The following is a 16319-nucleotide window of genomic DNA, read 5'->3' on the forward strand; positions in this document are numbered from 1 at the left end:
GCAGGGTTTCTTTGTATCTTTGGAGTCTGACCAGGAACTAGCTCTTGTAGACCAGGCTGGCCTCTGCCTCCCGAGTGCTGGGATTAAAGGAGTGTGCCACCACTGCCTGGCTCTGCTAGTTTTTTAAACATTCTAAATTTACCTGTCTCTGTCTATCTATCAATCATCTATTTATTTATTTTAGTTTTTTGAGACAGGGTTTCTCTGTGTAACAGCTGTAGCTATCCTACTAGCTCTTGTAGCCCAGGCTGGCCTCAAACTCACAGAGATCTGCCTGCCTCTGCCTCCCGAGTACTGGATTAAAGAAGGGCATGTGCCACCACTGCCTGGCCTAAATTTATTTTTATTTGAAGACTAGGACTCAGTGCTGGAGAGATGGCTCACTGGTTAAGAGCAGTTGCTGTTTTTCCAGGGACCCTGGGGTTCAATGCCCCGTACCTACAGGGCAGCTCACAACTGTTCCAGTTACAGGGGATCTGATGCCCTCACGCAGATACACAGGTAAAACAGCAATGCACATAAAATAACAGATAAATCATTAAAAAATAAAAAGTAATAAAAAAAAAAACAGGCCGTGGTGGTGCACACCTTTAATCCCAGCACTCGGGAGGCAGAGGCAGGAGGATCTCTGACTTGAGTCCACCCTGGTTCACAGGAGTTACAGGCCAGCCAGGGCTACACAGAGAAACCCAGTCTTGAAAAAAACCAAAAGAAAAAGGAAAAAGAAAAAAAAAGTTTCATGTAGCTCAGGCTGACTTCCAGTTTATGATATAGCTAGGAGTGGCCTCTACCTCCCAAGAGTTGGGATTAGAAGCCCACCACTACATTGGTTTTTATGAGCTGCTGGGGTTTGAACCTAGGGCTTTGTAATTGCTAGACATCCACTCCACCTCCTGACCTACATCCTGAGCCAAAATATTCTCATTTTAAAAGTACAGTCTGTTTGGGTCCATGCTCAGTGGTTCCCAGGCTCCAGAGGCTTCACGACAAAATGCATTTCCCAAGGCACAAGTCATTCGTTTCCCGGACTCTCTTCTCCAGTCTCACTGATTCACAATTTCCCTGGACTTGACAAATGCAATTAACAAGGCTCCATCAGTTCCTAAGGACAGCCTCATCAATCAGAACACAAACTGCACCCTGCTGAGATGGGAGAAGAGCCTGTCTGCCTTCTAGACCAGAATATGACTAACTGGTGGTCTTTTCTTATATCCCACCTCTGTCTGGGGCCTCCCTGAGTCACAGACCCCCTCAAAGCTGGTGTGTGAAGTCAACTTCCTGTGTGCTCAGCACGGACTTTCCCACCCACACATCCCACCTTCTCCCCTACAGCTGCACATCTATTATCCATATACCCTGGGAGACCAGAACAGCATCACCAAGGCTTCCGCCTCACCCACGTGTCCACTTTCTCAGGGCTCAAGCCTTCCCTTCCCAAATCGTTCAAGATTCCAGATTTGGCTAAGTGTGGCGGCACACACCTTAAACAAAACACTTGGGAAGCTGAGGCAGGTGGATCTCTGTGAATTCTAGGCCAGCCTGGTCTACACAGGGAGTTCTAGGACAGCCAGGGCTGTTACACAAAGAAAGCCGTCTCTCCAGGTGGGGGGTTATCACGCTACACTGTGTACAGTGTCCTCCTGCCCCACCACGAGGAAGAGCTTCTCCCTCTGCAGTCCTGGCTGGAACATCCCTGTGTATCTTTCCACCTCATCAACTCTTCATCTCCACAAACAGAAGCAGGAAGCCTTTCCCTCCTCCCTGCCGCTCTCCTGCTTTGCTATTAGCTTCATGAGTGAGGACATTATGTATGCAGCAGACATGACTCCACACCACTGTCTCCTGTAATTACAGTGCCTTCTCTCCCGCCGTCCTGGCTTATTCGACTGCAAAGTGCTTGAAGGAGGGACAAAAGATGCGACAGAGGCCGAGGTTGAAGAGTAGTGTAATTTTAGCATCCAAGAGAGAAAAACAAACAGCTAATACATCCATCAGGAGCCCATCAACTGTGAACACACAATGTTTCGGAGCTTTACAAGAGGTACTGAAATAACTGTGGGCTTCACTATGGAATGAGTGCTATTATTTATTGTAACCAGTAGGAGCCCCCAAACAGGTGCAGACGGCCACAGCCACTTTCCTTCAGAGGACAGGCGCGTTATACTTGTCGTGTAAGTCAGCGACATTGTCACTGGAGACACGGATCCAGCCATCCTCCCGCACGTGGTAGAGGTTGACTGAACCTCCAGAGTAGGCATCTCTGTAGGTGGCTTGGTAGATGGCTCGGCGGGCCAGATCATAAGCCTCCTCCACTTCTAGGTCATAGGAGTAGCCTCGATCCATGACCCCATAAGCATACACGGAGCCAGAACCCACTGAGAAGGCAGTTCCAGAGATCCGGTTCCCCTCACTGTCTACATAGTAGAGGCCTGGAAAAGGAGACGAGGTGAGTAGGGATAAAAGGAGAAAGACCATCATTTCCTTGTTATCTCATTCCTCTCCCAAGGCGATTTCTCATCTTCTCAACAAAGATGTAGCTCTGCAGAATATAGGCCTTGCATGTGCAAGGTGGCCTTGGGTTTGATTTCTATCTACCAACACACTCACTCATGCACGCATACCACCACCAAAATGAAATCTCAGCACACTTGGGCAGTGTAGGCAGGAGGACCAGGAATCAAAGGTTAGCCATAATTATGAATTGAGTTTGAGGCCAGTCTGTGCTACAGAAAATCCTGTTTAAAACAAAACAAAATGGCTGGAAAGACTGTTCTGCAGCCAAGAATACTTGCTCTTGCTTCAGTTCTCAGTATCCACAGGGTGGCTCACAAGTGTCTGTAACTTCAGTTTCTAGGGACCCAACACCCTCTTCTGGCCCCCTTAGGCACTGGACATGCAAATGGTGCACAGACACACACGCAAATACTAACACACATGCATATACATACACGCAAACACAAAAACTCACAAGTGGTGCACATACACACATGCAGACACTCATACACAGAGAAACTCACAAAGAAACAAAATAACTTTTTTTTCTTTTTGGGTTTTTTTTTTTTTTTTTTTTGAGATAGGGTTTCTCTGTATAGCTCTGGAGCTTGTCCTGGAACTAGCTCTTGTAGACCAGTCTGGCCTCGAACTCACAGAGAGAAGATCTGCCTGCCTTTTCCTTCTGATTGCTGGGATTAAAGGCATATGCCAGCACCACCTGACAATTTTTTTAAAAATTGGAGAAAGACATAATCAAATTTCCTGTTGAGCTCTCCAGAGTCCAAGCACCATGCCACCATCTCTCCTCCATTATACAAACAATCCTGCCTGTTCTACGGGCAAGTCCAAAAGGCAAGAGTGCTGGATAGTCCAAGCATAGGACCTTCAGGCACAGTGGAAGACAACACTTAAAATAGAGTCCCAGGGCTGCAAGAGATGGCTCCTTCTAGGCCAAAGACTAAATGAAACAGAGATGGTAACTATACAGCTGAGCGTTACCATCCAACACAGTGACAAGTGACTAAATGTAACTGACTACAACACTTGAAATGGTATTACCGCCAAATACTGAGAAGTAGTTTGGGAATTTTATATTTACTATAAGCCAATTCCACTAGCTTTATATATTTCTGATTCGATCTCACTGTGTGGCCCAGGCGGTCCTGGTTTGATACAGCTTAGGCTGGCTTTAAACCCTTGACCCTCCTGCTTCAGCCTCCATACTGCTAAGATCACAGCTGTGATCACTTGGCTTCTGTTGCTTAAGTTAGGGTCAGTGAGGTGACTCAGCATGTGATTGCTGCTTACCACCAGGTCCAAAGGCCTGAGTTTATCCCACAGAACAAGAGAGCCAACTCCCATAAGTTAGCCCCTGAACTCGACATGTAGGTGTTGGGATATGCGCTTTCTTGAACTCACATACACATAAGAAATAAATAATGTAACTTAAAATTTTTTGGTCTCTTTGTTTGTTAGATTGTTTGTTTTTCGAGACAGGATCTCTGTGTGTAGCCCTAGCTGTCCAGGAACTTGCTCTGTAGACCAGGCTGGCCTCAAACTCACAGAGATCCGCCTGCCCCTGCCAACTTAAAATTTTTAAAAATGGGGTTGGAGAAATGGTTCTATGGGTAAGAGCACTGGCTGTTCTTGCAGAGGTCCTGGGTTTGGTTCCCAGCACCCACATGGTGGCTCACAACTGTATATTCCAGGGGATCCAACACCCTCTTCTAGCCTCTTTGAACACTAGACATGCACTGTGGTGCACAGATATATATGAGCAGATAAAACACCCATGCACATAAAATAAAACAATGTAAAGAGTTTAATATATAAATATATAAAACATATAAGAATATATTAATATGTATATATGTATTCATGAGAAATTTTGAAATTATGTGTGCAGCTCACTTTTTTGTCCTGTTAGAAAACGCTAGCTTGCAGGGCAGTGGTGGCGCACGCCTTTAATCCCAGTACTTGGGAGGCAGAGGCAGGAGGATCTCTGTGATTCAAGGCCAGCCTGGTCTACAAGAGCTAGTTCCAAATCCACAGAGAAACCCTGTCTTGAAAAACCAAAAAAAGAAAAAAAAGAAAGAAAACGCTAGCTTGTCAGGTGATGTACACCCCTTTAAAACACTCGGCAAGAGGAAGGTAGAGCTCTGAGTTTGAGGCCAGCCTGGTCTACATTCCAGAACAGCTAGGGCTACACAGAGAAATCCTTTCCCAACCATCCCCCCCGCACCCCCAAAAAACTGCCTAGAGTTTATCTATTCAGTCAACTGAATTCTCAAATATAGCTGTTTTCTAGTCCTTATTGTTCATTGTATGGGAAGAAGGAAAATGTGCCCATCGCTGTACTTATTGCTTTATATTTACTACACTCAACCATTGTGACAGCTCACTCAACCAACTGAGCAATGAAGAAACAGGCTAAGAGAAAAGGTCGCCTGAGGTCAGCTGAGACAATGACACAGCAAGTCTAACTCCGTGCCCTTTCCTGTACAGCGCAATGCCTGTCTTACCTTGGAGAGGGAAGGAAAAGCTAAGAACCCAATTAACACACACATCCTCAGCATCCACTAAAAGCCCTTAATTCATCTATCCATTTAGCCTTGCCCCACTGTAGTGTCCACGCCAAGGAGCACGTAACTCCAACAACTCACCAGGGCCTCTCTTATCCCAGCCACAGATCATGGTGCCCATGGACAGCCCCATGCCCTTGTACTGATACACCATGTTAGCAAGAAGCTTGGAGGCTGCTGCGACAGAGATGCGTTCCTTATTTCGAAGCTCGTAGATTCGACATTGCCGAGCCAACAACCGCTCCCAGAAGCTGCAGTCGGCTGCACCCCCAGCCATGGTGCCCAGAAGGTAAGGGTTGATCTCGATCACTTTCTTCACTGTCTGGGAGGCAATGTATGCACCTGCTGTGGCCCGGGAATCTGCTGCAACAATGACTCCATGGCGAAACTAATTCAAGTCAGAGAAAACACAAAAGAGGTCATCACAATACTTCCAATACTTCTTTTTGTATTAATGTAAAACCAGAATATCTTTCTGTATCTTTTTGGATTGTGTAATCGAGTCCACATATTAAACGTCATTTGGGTTTAACAGCAATTCCTGATTTGAGAATAACCAGATGAAGAAAGTTTAATGACATAAAGACTCCCCTAAGAGCACTAGAGAGTTAGCTCAGTGGTTAAGAGCACTATCTAGTCTGTTCTTCAGGGTCGAGTTCAGTTCCCAGTACATACATACACCTTAGTGAGTGCGCACAAGCGTATTTACTTCTCGTTCCATGAATCCGACGCCCTCTCTCTGCCTCTGCGAGCACTACACACGTAGTGAATACACATAAAGGCAAAACACAAAGAAATAATAATAAATCGGGCTGGAGATATAGCGCAGTGGTTAAGAGCACTGACTGCTCTTCCAGAGGACTTAGGTTCAATTCCAAGCACCCACATGGCGGCTCACAACTTTCTGTAACTGCAGTTCCAGGGAACCTGACACCTTCACGCAGACATACATATAGGCAAAACACTAACGCATATGAAATAAAATACATTATTTAAAAAATAAATAAATCTTTAAAGACTCGCCTAAGAGCCACAACTAGTTATTTAGAGGTGGCACAGGGACCTTAACTGTTTGGCACTCACTACAGTAGTGCCCGGACTTCATCAAGCTCCGGGGAGGGGACCCTCAGTTTGTAAAACCTTTGGTGAACCGCTACAACAGTTTTCTCTCCGCCGCCACGGTTCGCTGTTACCGCGGTTTCCCTTTTTGAACAGGGACAAACGGGGTCGACTAGGAGCCAACCCAGACTGTCTCGGTTTCCTTCCCTCACCGCCCCCGCTCCCACATCCCCCTTCTCAAGATTATCAGACGGCGAAACCGCTAAGGGTCGGGGTGAGAGGACCGAACCTCCGCCCGCCTCGGTTCCGGCTGGGATGCCCGAGAGGCGAGAGCCGCAAGGCGGCTGGCTGAGCACCTTGAAGGCCAGGGTGGTGGTTCCATGAAGCATTTCGATCCTCGGCTCTTCGGGGACACCCCAGCCGGGCGCGGCCAGACTCAGCCCATCACCGGGACTCCCCGGACCCAGGTCCAGCAGATCTGCGCGACCTCCGAGTCCAAAAAACCCATGCTGGTTCACCGGCAAAGGCCGCTGTAACACGCTAGCCAGCGCCATGTCTAGTGAGGGCAACAGGAACTAACTCTGAGACCGCCTCCGGAGAACGGACGGGCAACACCGCCCCGTCACAGCTTCACGTCCCAGGAAGTCTATAGGAAGAGGCCATTTTTACTCCGGGCAACCACGCCTCCACGTGCCTGCGTCGGGCTGATTTCACCCAGGAAGGGCGGAAACTAACGCTGAAAGGATGCGACTACCGTTTTTTACTTTGGTCATCGAAGTAGTGTACCCACAGAGTAACTTCAGATTCCTAGAGAGTGGTTGCTACGTTCTCGTTGAGTGAGGGCCATCTTTGAGAAGGGCGTGACTGCTTGAGAATCCAACTGGGTTCTGGTTTTGGTCGCCGCCCAGGCCCGGGTTCAGGTTACGGGCTGCATCTGTTTCTAAAATCTTGTTAACGAGGGGTTGCCATTTTTTTTAAAGGTCACCCTTCCTAATTCTGGTTAAAATAATTGTTTTTCAGGCCATTTTCTTATGGTATTAATTCAGCCGCATTAGTTTGTGGTAAAAACAAACAATAAAAGACACCTCCTCGGTGACACAAGCCTTTAATCCCAGCACTCCCGTTGGCAGAGGCAGCCTGTCCTATGAAGTGAGTTCCAGGACAGCCAGGGCTACCCAGAGAAACTGTCTCGGAAACAAACAACAACAATACTGCTTCTTTTTAAATAACATTCATACCACAGCTGTTTGTGTGTGTGTGTGTGTGTGTGTGTGTGTGTGTGTGTGTGTTTTGAAATAATCATACTCAATATCCTGAAACTCACTTACGTGGCCCAGTCTGCCCTCCAACTCTACAGGCTCTCCTGCCTTGTCTCAGAATAGTGGGATTGCAAACCTGAGCCACCACACCAGGGTCGCTATTCCTTCAAAGACTTTTGTTTTATTTTTTTTTATTTTTATTTTATTTATTTTTTTGGGGGGGACAATGTCTCACTATATAGCCATGGCCTGGACTGGAACTTGCTATGTAGACCAGGCTAGCCTTGAAATCATGGTGATCCTCCTGCCTCTGCCTCCAAAGTGCTGGGATTAAGGCATTCACCATACCCTGCTGAAAGTAACCAGTTTCTAAGATTCTCCTCTTCCACCTTCTAGTGAGAATTTTTAGTAATAGATTGTCTGTAAGGCAAATAAACTAAAGGTTGAAAAACAAAGGGTTTGGTTAATTGAAAAAGTATAGTCTCAGTTTAGTGCCTGCTTTTTTGTTTATTTGTTTTTGATTTTTCAAGACAGGGTTTCTCTGTGTGACTCTGGCTATCTGTAGACCAGGCTAGCCTTGAACTCTGACTCCCAAGTGTTGGCATTAAAGGCATGTGCCACAGCGCCTTCCTTCGCGCCTGACTTTTAAATCAGTAGTATTTGACATGTAAGAATCTGAAGAAGAGTTGAGGGTCCATAAAGATGTAACCGGAGATCCGACTGCAGCTTGCCAAGATTGGCTTCATCAGGAATAGGCGATGTTTCACAGCCTCTTCTGCCCCCACCCAACTTTACCGCTCAACACTTTTGGGGAATGAGAACAAGTCAGGAAGTAGGAACGTGTACGAAATGTTGCTTCCTGCTTGGTGGGTCTATGTAGTCAGCGTCTAGCCTGGCTTGTTGGATCCAACGATCAGTATCTAAATTCAGTGTTCCTTCAATGCCCAGCTCGGGCCGTCCTCCCTTATAGCATTTGCATGCACAGTGTTTTCCATGCTGAAACCTGGCAACCTTTTCCAAATCCTACAGCCAGAGGTAGAACATTTTTATCCGTCTCACACTTAGGTAGTGAAGGAAATGCAGGGTAGGGCTTGTGAGAGGACCCAGTAAGAGAGCTGGAACTGACTTCAGTTTGGAGCCCCAGCACCAAGCTAAAAAGCTGGGTGTGGGCATGAGCACCCACAGCCCCAATGCTGGGCAACAGAGACAAGTAGATCCCAGATGCTTGCTGGTCAGCTAGACTGGGAGAAAACCAGCATTTTAGGTTTATTGAGAGACCCTATCTCAAAGGAATACGGTACAGAGCTAGAGCAGGACATGGGAATCTGTTCCACATGTACCCTCACATGCACACACCTGCGTGTTGTTTTTCCTCCGGCACAGTGACTGCACCTGAAGCTGCTGTTTCAGCCAGAAATTGCAGCTCTGCAGTTACTGACCAGCTTCTCAGGCAGCCACCTGGCAGGACTTTTACATCCCCAGCGGATCCACCTCCTGCTGATGCCACCAAATGTAGTGTTTTGTTCTGTTCTGTGTTTTGGTTTTTCGAGACAGGGTTTCTCTGTGTAACAGTCCAGGCTGTCCTGGAACTAGCTCTTGTAGACCAGGCTGGTCTCGAACTCACAGAGATCTGCCTACCTCTCCCTCCTGAGTGCTGGGATTCAAGATATGCACCTGACAAATGTACTATTAACTAAATCTCTATCAGTCTGATTATCAATAAGACTTGGAAGTCAGAGGCTGGGGTGAAAACCTGGTAGCTCAGAGAGGCTGAAGAGCAACTAGCTGACCTTCGCTCTTCTCTGGTGTCTCAGAAAGAGGGCATCCTTCCAGTCCACCACACTAAAAAAGACCACCATGCTTAAAGTCCCTCCCTACTACTTCCTGTGTATCTCTACCCATCTTCCTGATACCCTCAGACTCTCTATGATTACTCTCTATCAATTAGTTGCTGGCTCTGCCTCCTGACACAAGGCTGATTTTTATATAATTAACATAAACGCAAACTCAGGGTTCACAGTGTGGTTGAGTATTCCACAACACAGCTCTCTACACACCCCTGCCACACACACAGGGGAAAAAGAATGCAAAGTTCCTGTTGAGTGTGTGTTCTTTGTTGTCACTTCTGTAATGTATTCAGTCCTCTGACTGTTTTGAATGGTTTGTCCTTCCTCCCTTCCCTTTCTTCCTTTTTTTCCTTTCTTTCTTTCTTTCTTTCTTGCTTTCTTTCCTTTCTTCTTCTTTTTTTTTTTCAAGACAGGATTTCTCTGTGTAACAGTCCTGCAACTCTCTCTGTAGACCAGGCTGACCTTGAACTCACAGAGATCCACTTGCCTCTGCTTCCCGAGTGCTGGGATTAAAAACATGTGCCACGACCACTGCCCAGCTTTTTCTTTTTTAAAGTTTAAACTGGGTGTAGTGCTTTAAATCTTTAATCCCCGAACTTGGAAAGCAGAGACAGGTAAACTCTGTGAATTCAAGGCCAGCCTGGTCTAGCTAGAAAATTTGAGTCCAGCTACAGTTACATAATGAGACCCAGCCTCAAAGACAAACTTTTAATTTTAATTCTGTAGTATTTTATTTCTCCCGTGGGGAGGGGGCTGGAGGTCAGAGGACAGTTTGCAGGGGGCATTTCTGGCCATCTACCATGTGGGTTCTGAGAATCAAGCTTGTTTCCAGGCTTGGCGTCAGGAGCCCCCACATGCTAAGCCGTCTTGCCAGCTCGCCTTCAGTATCTTATTCCCTAGATCCTGGAAATACTCTCCTGAACTAGTTTTCTGGTCCTAAAGATTGTTACTCTCTAATTAGCTGAAGACTCAGTCTTGTTGTCCTACAAAGACGTCAACAAGTGTTCTAGTTCAGAAGTGTTGAGGTCAGTATAGATACAGGCCCGCTGAAACAAGAGATGCAAATGATTTTGATACGGAGATCTGGGGTTCACTTGGGGTCCATTGCTCCTCAAAATTAGAGCCTTACCAGTATGTTTGCATGTTGTCTGCCCTTTCCTGGAGAGATGTGAACAAAAGTCTATTCACTCCACATGGAGCACCACGGACAGACCAAAGAACTAGTCACCCAGGTCTAGCATGGTGACCCAGTGAGTTCACATGTGGGTACTTAGAGGTGCGTGACTAAGTGGTTAGTTATAGGAACCTGGGCAACTTATGGAAGCTATACCACTAAATAATAGTCTCTTTCCCCAACAGCTGTTAACTGGGGGCTGGAGGCAACGCTCAGCAACTAAGTGCACTGACTGCTTTTACAGAGGATCCAGGTTCAATTCCCGGCATCTACATGGTGATTCAGAACCATCCATAACTCCAGCTCCAGGAGATACACTGCCTTCATCTGACCTTCATGGACACCAAACATGCATGTGGTATACATACTAAATGCAGGCAAAAATGCTCACACATAAAACAAAATGAATAAAATAATTTTAAAAACACATACACAACTGTGAACTGCTTACTCTCCCTTTGAGGGGGACAGGGCCTGGTGTGTGCCACCTCACTGTGGTCTCTTCAACACTGCTTCCCTTTCTCAAAGGGAAGTTAGTGGGCGCAGTCTTGGGAGGATGTCAAATGGACAATTGATGTAGATATAACCTGGGTGGATTCCATTCCCCCAGACAGTGGCTCTGTTTCTGCTGCTGAAGGTAGCTTTAACTAAATCTCTATCATTCTAATAAAAGCTGCAATCAAACGCTGGGGTGAAAACCTGCAAGCTCAGGGGTTAGAGTAGCAACTGTCTAGTTTTCTCTCTTTGCTGGCTCCTCTTCCTCCTTTCACACCACCCCAACTAAAAACTCATGCTACTGCCTGGCGGAGGTGGTGTGCACCTTTAAGCCCTGCACTCGGGAGGCAGAGGCAGGCAGATCTCTGAGTTTGGGGCCACCCTGGGCTACAGGGTGAATTTCAGGACAGCCAGGGCTGTAACACAGAGAAACCCTGTTCTCCAAAAATCAAACCCAAACCAACTACACTTCTCCCTTCTTCCTGTCAACTAGTTGCTAATTCTGTCTCTCTGAGCCAAGGTTAATTTTATTTAGTGCAAATGGAACGAATCTTTACATAGTTAAGCAAATGCATCGTCAACAAATGTAATGCATCTTTGCCTAGTTAAACAAATATTCCACAAGAGTGAACTTGTTTTTAATTTTATATTCTTTCATTATTTATTTATTTATTTATTTATTTTTGAGACAGAGTCTTTCTTTGTAGACCTGGCTTTCCTTGCACTCACAGAGATCTGCATGCCTCTGGCTTCTAACTGTTGGGATTGGTACTCGGTGCTATAGAGAACTCTAAATGTCAGCCTGGGGTGAAAGAGGTTGTTTGTATTTTATCTTGTTTCTTAGCAGAGAAGACATAGTATTTGAATATTGTAGAAAAAATCGCCTATGTGGAGGATAGGAATAGAGTAGGCGGTCAGGGTGTCCACTTAGGAGACCAGCTGTCCCAGCCCACCTTGATGATGGCATGATGAAGGATTTCACTCCATTCTTACAGAGAATTATAAACGGAGACTGCCACCCAGACCCAAATAATCACAAAGAACTATATCAGTTACAACACTGTTTGGTCAATGGCTCAGGCGTATTTCTAGCTAGCTCTTATATCTTAAATTAACCCATTTCTATGTATCACCATGAGGCTGTGGCTTACCAGTAATGTTCTGGCATCTTTCTCTTTTGGTGACTACACAGCATCTCCCTGACTCTGCCTATTCTCTATCTCTATCTCTGTTTGGATTTCCTGCCTACCTTTACTCTGCCAAGCTATTGGCTGAAACAAACTTTATTCATCAACCGATAAAAACAACACATATACAGAAGGACATCTCACATCAGAGAGTCTGAAACTTTGTAGTAGTTTTTAAATTTTTATTTCATGTACACTAATGTTTTGCCTGCTGTGTGAAGGTGTCAGATCCCCCAAAGCTGGAACTACAGGCAGTTATGAGCTGCCATGTGGGTACTAGGAATTGAACTCAGGTCTTCTGGAAGAGCAGCCAGTGCTTTTAACCACTGAGCCATCTCTCCAGCTCCCTATAGTATTCATTTTAAAAGTTATTTGTTTGTTTGTTTATCTGAGGTAGAGTCTTTTGGCTGACCTGGGACTCATGAGCCTCCCATCTTAGCCTGGAATGTTGGGATTGATAATAGGTATGTATCATTACATATAGATGCCTTCAGATTATTATTTTATCATCTTTGTGAAGCCAGGTTTAGGCATCTAGGCAAATACTGCACTTGTAAGCGACATGGATACCCAGGAAGGCCATCTTTTGAAAAATGAACAAATTATTTACTTAGCGTATGTTGGTGTGTATAAAGTGTATGTGAGTGTGAGGTCAGGGGACAACCTTAGGGCCAGATCTCACCTTCCTTGGTCCTCCAGGTGAGCTGGTTCTCCTGTCCCTGCTTCTCTTCTTGCCATTGAGATGATGATTAGAGAGGTGCCACTGCATCTGCAAGACAAGGTTCCTCTGTGTAGCTCTGGTGTCCTTGAACTCACTGTGAAGGCTATATTGGTCTTGAATTGAGAGATCTGCCTGCCTCTGCCTCCTGAGTATTGGTATCTGGCTTTTTAATGTGGGTTCTGAGGCTCAAACTCTGGTTGCCAGGCTTGTTAAACAAGTGTTTTTATCCACCTACTAGTGACCTTCCCAACCTAGGAAAGCCATCTTTGCATGCAGACAGAAGGACCCCTTTGTCCCCAAAGCAGAAGAGAAACTTTCATGTTCTGGCACTCGTACCCCTCAGTATCCTGCTTTTCGGGGAGGTATTGAAGTCTTCCCCTTTTCCCTCTAACAGAAACTCCCGTCTTTTCTGTGTTCAACAGAGTCCATGTTACACCCCCATCTTGCCATGAGTTGGAAGTCTTTGCAGGCCTAATGTCCCACAGCAAAGCCAAGGAGGACCCAGCCCTGCTCCTTCCTCTGGCATCCACTGTTCTCTGCAGTTACCCTAATCCCTGCCTCTACCCCCTGCTGGGCAGATAGAGGTTGACAGACAGGAGACTCTTGCATGACTGATGGGTGGCGTCTCCCCAGCGCAAGAACCTCTGCTGGTGCATTCTGTCTCCTCTTGGCAGTTCTCTGATGTGGGAGGAGATGCTTTACCAACCAATCCAGAAGCCTGACTTGAGATCAGGAGCAATGAAGCCTCCGCTCACAAAGTCTCACTTAACCAGTTCTGGCTGTGGTCCAGCTTCTCAACGGCGTCCTTCTTCCCCTTCTGACCTTCTTCCCCTTCTGGCCCAGGCCTCAAATGCTGCCCGGCTCCTTCCAGCTTACACTCAGCCTCAGAGATGGCTCTGCAGGATGTCTGCAAGTGGCAGGTCCCTGATCCCCGGGGGCTATCCCCCCATTTGCCTGAGGCTGGTGGCTGGGCTGTGCCCCGGGGCTGTGACCCTCACACCTTCCTGCAGATCTATGGCCCCAGGCTGGCTCATGGCACCACCACCCTGGCTTTTCGATTCCGTCACGGTGTCATTGCCGCAGCTGACACTCGTTCCTCCTGCGGCAGCTATGTGGCATGCCCGGCCTCACGAAAGGTCATCCCTGTGCACCAGCACCTTCTGGGTACCACCTCTGGGACCTCTGCGGATTGTGTCACCTGGTATCGGGTACTACAGCGGGAGCTGCGACTTCGGGAACTGAGGGAAGGTCAGCTGCCCAGCGTGGCGGGCACAGCCAAACTCTTGTCAGCTATGATGTCCCGCTACCGGGGTCTGGATCTGTGTGTGGCCACAGCCCTGTGTGGCTGGGACCATTCTGGCCCTGCTCTCTTCTATGTCTACAGTGATGGCACCTGTCTGCAGGGAGACATCTTCTCTGTGGGCTCTGGATCTCCATATGCCTATGGTGTGCTTGACCGTAGCTACCACTATGACATGACCATTCAGGAAGCCTATACTCTGGCCCGCTGTGCCGTGGCCCATGCCACCCACCGCGATGCTTATTCAGGGGGCTCCGTGGACCTGTTCCACGTTCAGGAGTCTGGATGGGAGTATGTGTCCCGCAGTGATGCCTATGTGCTATACATGGAGATGCAGAAAACACCGGGCTTGGAGCAGGAGCAGGAGCAGGAGCAGGAGCAGGAGCAGGAGGCAGAAGGCAGTCAAGTCCGCCCTGGACCTGCCGCTCCACAAGATGCTGAAGGAGGTGGAGAACTCTGTGTGGAGCCAGAGGAGGTGACGGCAGAAGGCGACAGGGTAGTAGTGAAGACAGAAATGATGTGAGAAATGACAGCACCTGGGGGACCCAGACAAGGCGGGTAGGTCACGGAATGAGGCTGCCTTAGCGGGGCTAGTTCTGAAGCAGCCTCGTGGCCTCTGGCTCTGGCCTTTCTGGGTTGCCTGCTCTTTTTGTTTAAGTCCCTATCTTTTCTGCCTCCCAGAGCTACTGACGTCTCTGCCCAACCCGCCCTGATGATGCCCAGATGGATGGCATAGCCTCTTCTGCCTCTGAACCTACTCTGCCAATACTTGTTGCGTGTGCACTGCACACCAGCTGCCCCGCTATGTGCTAGGCTACTTTTTGCCATCCCGTGCCAATCTCCATTCTCATTTTGGTCCTTATTTGTCTGAGTGTTTCTCTCTCTCTCCTGGTCACTTCTCAGCTTGGTCAGGCAGGCCAGCCAGGAGAGAGCAGCCTCCTCAGAAAGACTTAGAAACCCGGGGGCTGCAGGGCCTAGTTTAGTTATAGTGGCCATGGGCTTGTCTCTGCCGTTCCCCCTGCTGGGACTATAATGACTGTTGTGACTCCTCCTAGACTGGGTGGCGGTCTCATGACAGTCTTTGGAAGCATAATCCTTTATTGAAGCTGGATCAGGTTTAGAGTTATCGGACTTCCAAGGTTCACAGTAGGTGACATTGCAGAGCTTAGACACGGCCAAGCCTTCACGGGCTCTCTGTGCCTATTTCCCTCTGTCCCGCCTCCCACCCATTTTTTTTGAGACAGGGTTTTTTCCTACCTTCCTCACAAGCTTCTGGGGAATAGGCCAAGCTCCTGCCTATTGGCTGGAGATGAATGAACCTCAAGGAGCCAATGAGCTCAGAAGGTGCGCTCAGAGACACTGCCCATTCCTGGACTTATCTTGCTGTGCTGGCCAGGGCCTGAGTTCTGCCCTGTAGACCAGCCCTGCTCTCTACCCCCACAGACTTCTCCCTGTTTCTTCACTCCAGCCTCTCCTGGTTGCTCCCTTCAGAGGATTAAGACCAGAGTGAGGACGCTGTGCTGGTGGTGCCAGCTAGCACATCTCCCGGCCCTCCTGGCCTGCTCTGGCTGTCCAGAGGGCCCAGACTTGGAGATCCAGGTCTTCAGCTCCAGGAGCCAGTGCCCTCGCCCCAGAATGGTCAGGAGGTGGGGTCTGAAGGAAACACCTTTTCTCTTACCCCTCCTGAAGCCTCCAGTCCCAAGACTGACAGCTGTTTTTTCCTCTTCCTTGACTGTCCGCCCTTCAGAATTCAGTGACATGAGACTTACAGACTCTGACCTGAATTTTCCAAGCTCTGGAGATTTGGAAGGAAAGTCGGGAACCCCCAGAAAGAACGGAGGATTATGGAGAGTTCCCAGTGCGTGGAGACGAGCTTGCTAGTCAAGGTGGAAATCCGGCTGTTGACCTCCACAGCCTTCATCTCCTACAAACTGCCCAGCCTTGGGGCGGTGTGGGGCTCCAGGGGTGAGAACTGAAGGTCAGGGACACTTGGGACCTCCTATTCCTAGAGGGGCAACTTCTGCACGGGCATGAGTGGGTTCAGATTCATGGCCACTGATGTGAGTAGGTCTTACATCCGGCTATAGGTTTGTGATTCAGCACAGAGATCTGCACTTGAGTGTGCCAGGTGGGCATGAGTGGTGACTCGGGAAGAGAAAGGAGCAATACTTGAATGAGAGCAGCTTCGGCAGCCTCTGTGGC

General features: G+C 47.9%; 2 protein-coding genes across 2 annotated transcripts; one reads left to right on the plus strand and one right to left on the minus strand.

Annotated features, from left to right (window-relative positions):
- Positions 1–1928: 1928 nt before the first annotated feature.
- Positions 1929–6717, minus strand: Psmb5 (proteasome 20S subunit beta 5). Its single transcript, XM_048444919.3, has 3 exons — positions 6491–6717; positions 5157–5463; positions 1929–2429 (listed from the first exon to the last, which is right to left on the minus strand). Exons 1-3 carry the CDS (start codon positions 6686–6688, stop codon positions 2143–2145), a joined length of 792 nt encoding a protein of 263 aa, XP_048300876.1. The 5' UTR covers positions 6689–6717; the 3' UTR covers positions 1929–2142.
- Positions 6718–13681: 6964 nt separating this feature from the next.
- On the plus strand, positions 13682–14640 carry Psmb11 (proteasome subunit beta 11). The gene has a single exon (XM_048445384.3). The coding sequence runs from the start codon at positions 13708–13710 to the stop codon at positions 14638–14640; it is 933 nt and encodes a 310-aa protein (XP_048301341.3). The 5' UTR covers positions 13682–13707.
- Positions 14641–16319: the final 1679 nt, after the last annotated feature.

Source organism: Myodes glareolus, chromosome 12 (genome assembly GCF_982192425.1).
Source record: "Myodes glareolus chromosome 12, mMyoGla1.1, whole genome shotgun sequence".
Lineage (NCBI taxonomy): Eukaryota > Metazoa > Chordata > Mammalia > Rodentia > Cricetidae > Myodes > Myodes glareolus.

Bases quoted from the DNA above. Each gene is read 5' to 3' on its own strand.
- Psmb11 (XM_048445384.3), top strand. From the start codon at position 13,708: ATGGCTCTGCAGGATGTCTGCAAGTGGCAGGTCCCTGATCCCCGGGGG.
- Psmb5 (XM_048444919.3), bottom strand. From the start codon at position 6,688: ATGGCGCTGGCTAGCGTGTTACAGCGGCCTTTGCCGGTGAACCAGCAT. The intron at 5,464-6,490 runs GTGCTCAGCCAG...GACTTGAATTAG, and splicing joins CCACCACCCTGGCCTTCAAG to TTTCGCCATGGAGTCATTGT. The intron at 2,430-5,156 runs GTGAGTTGTTGG...CTCCTTTTCCAG, and splicing joins CTGGGATAAGAGAGGCCCTG to GCCTCTACTATGTAGACAGT.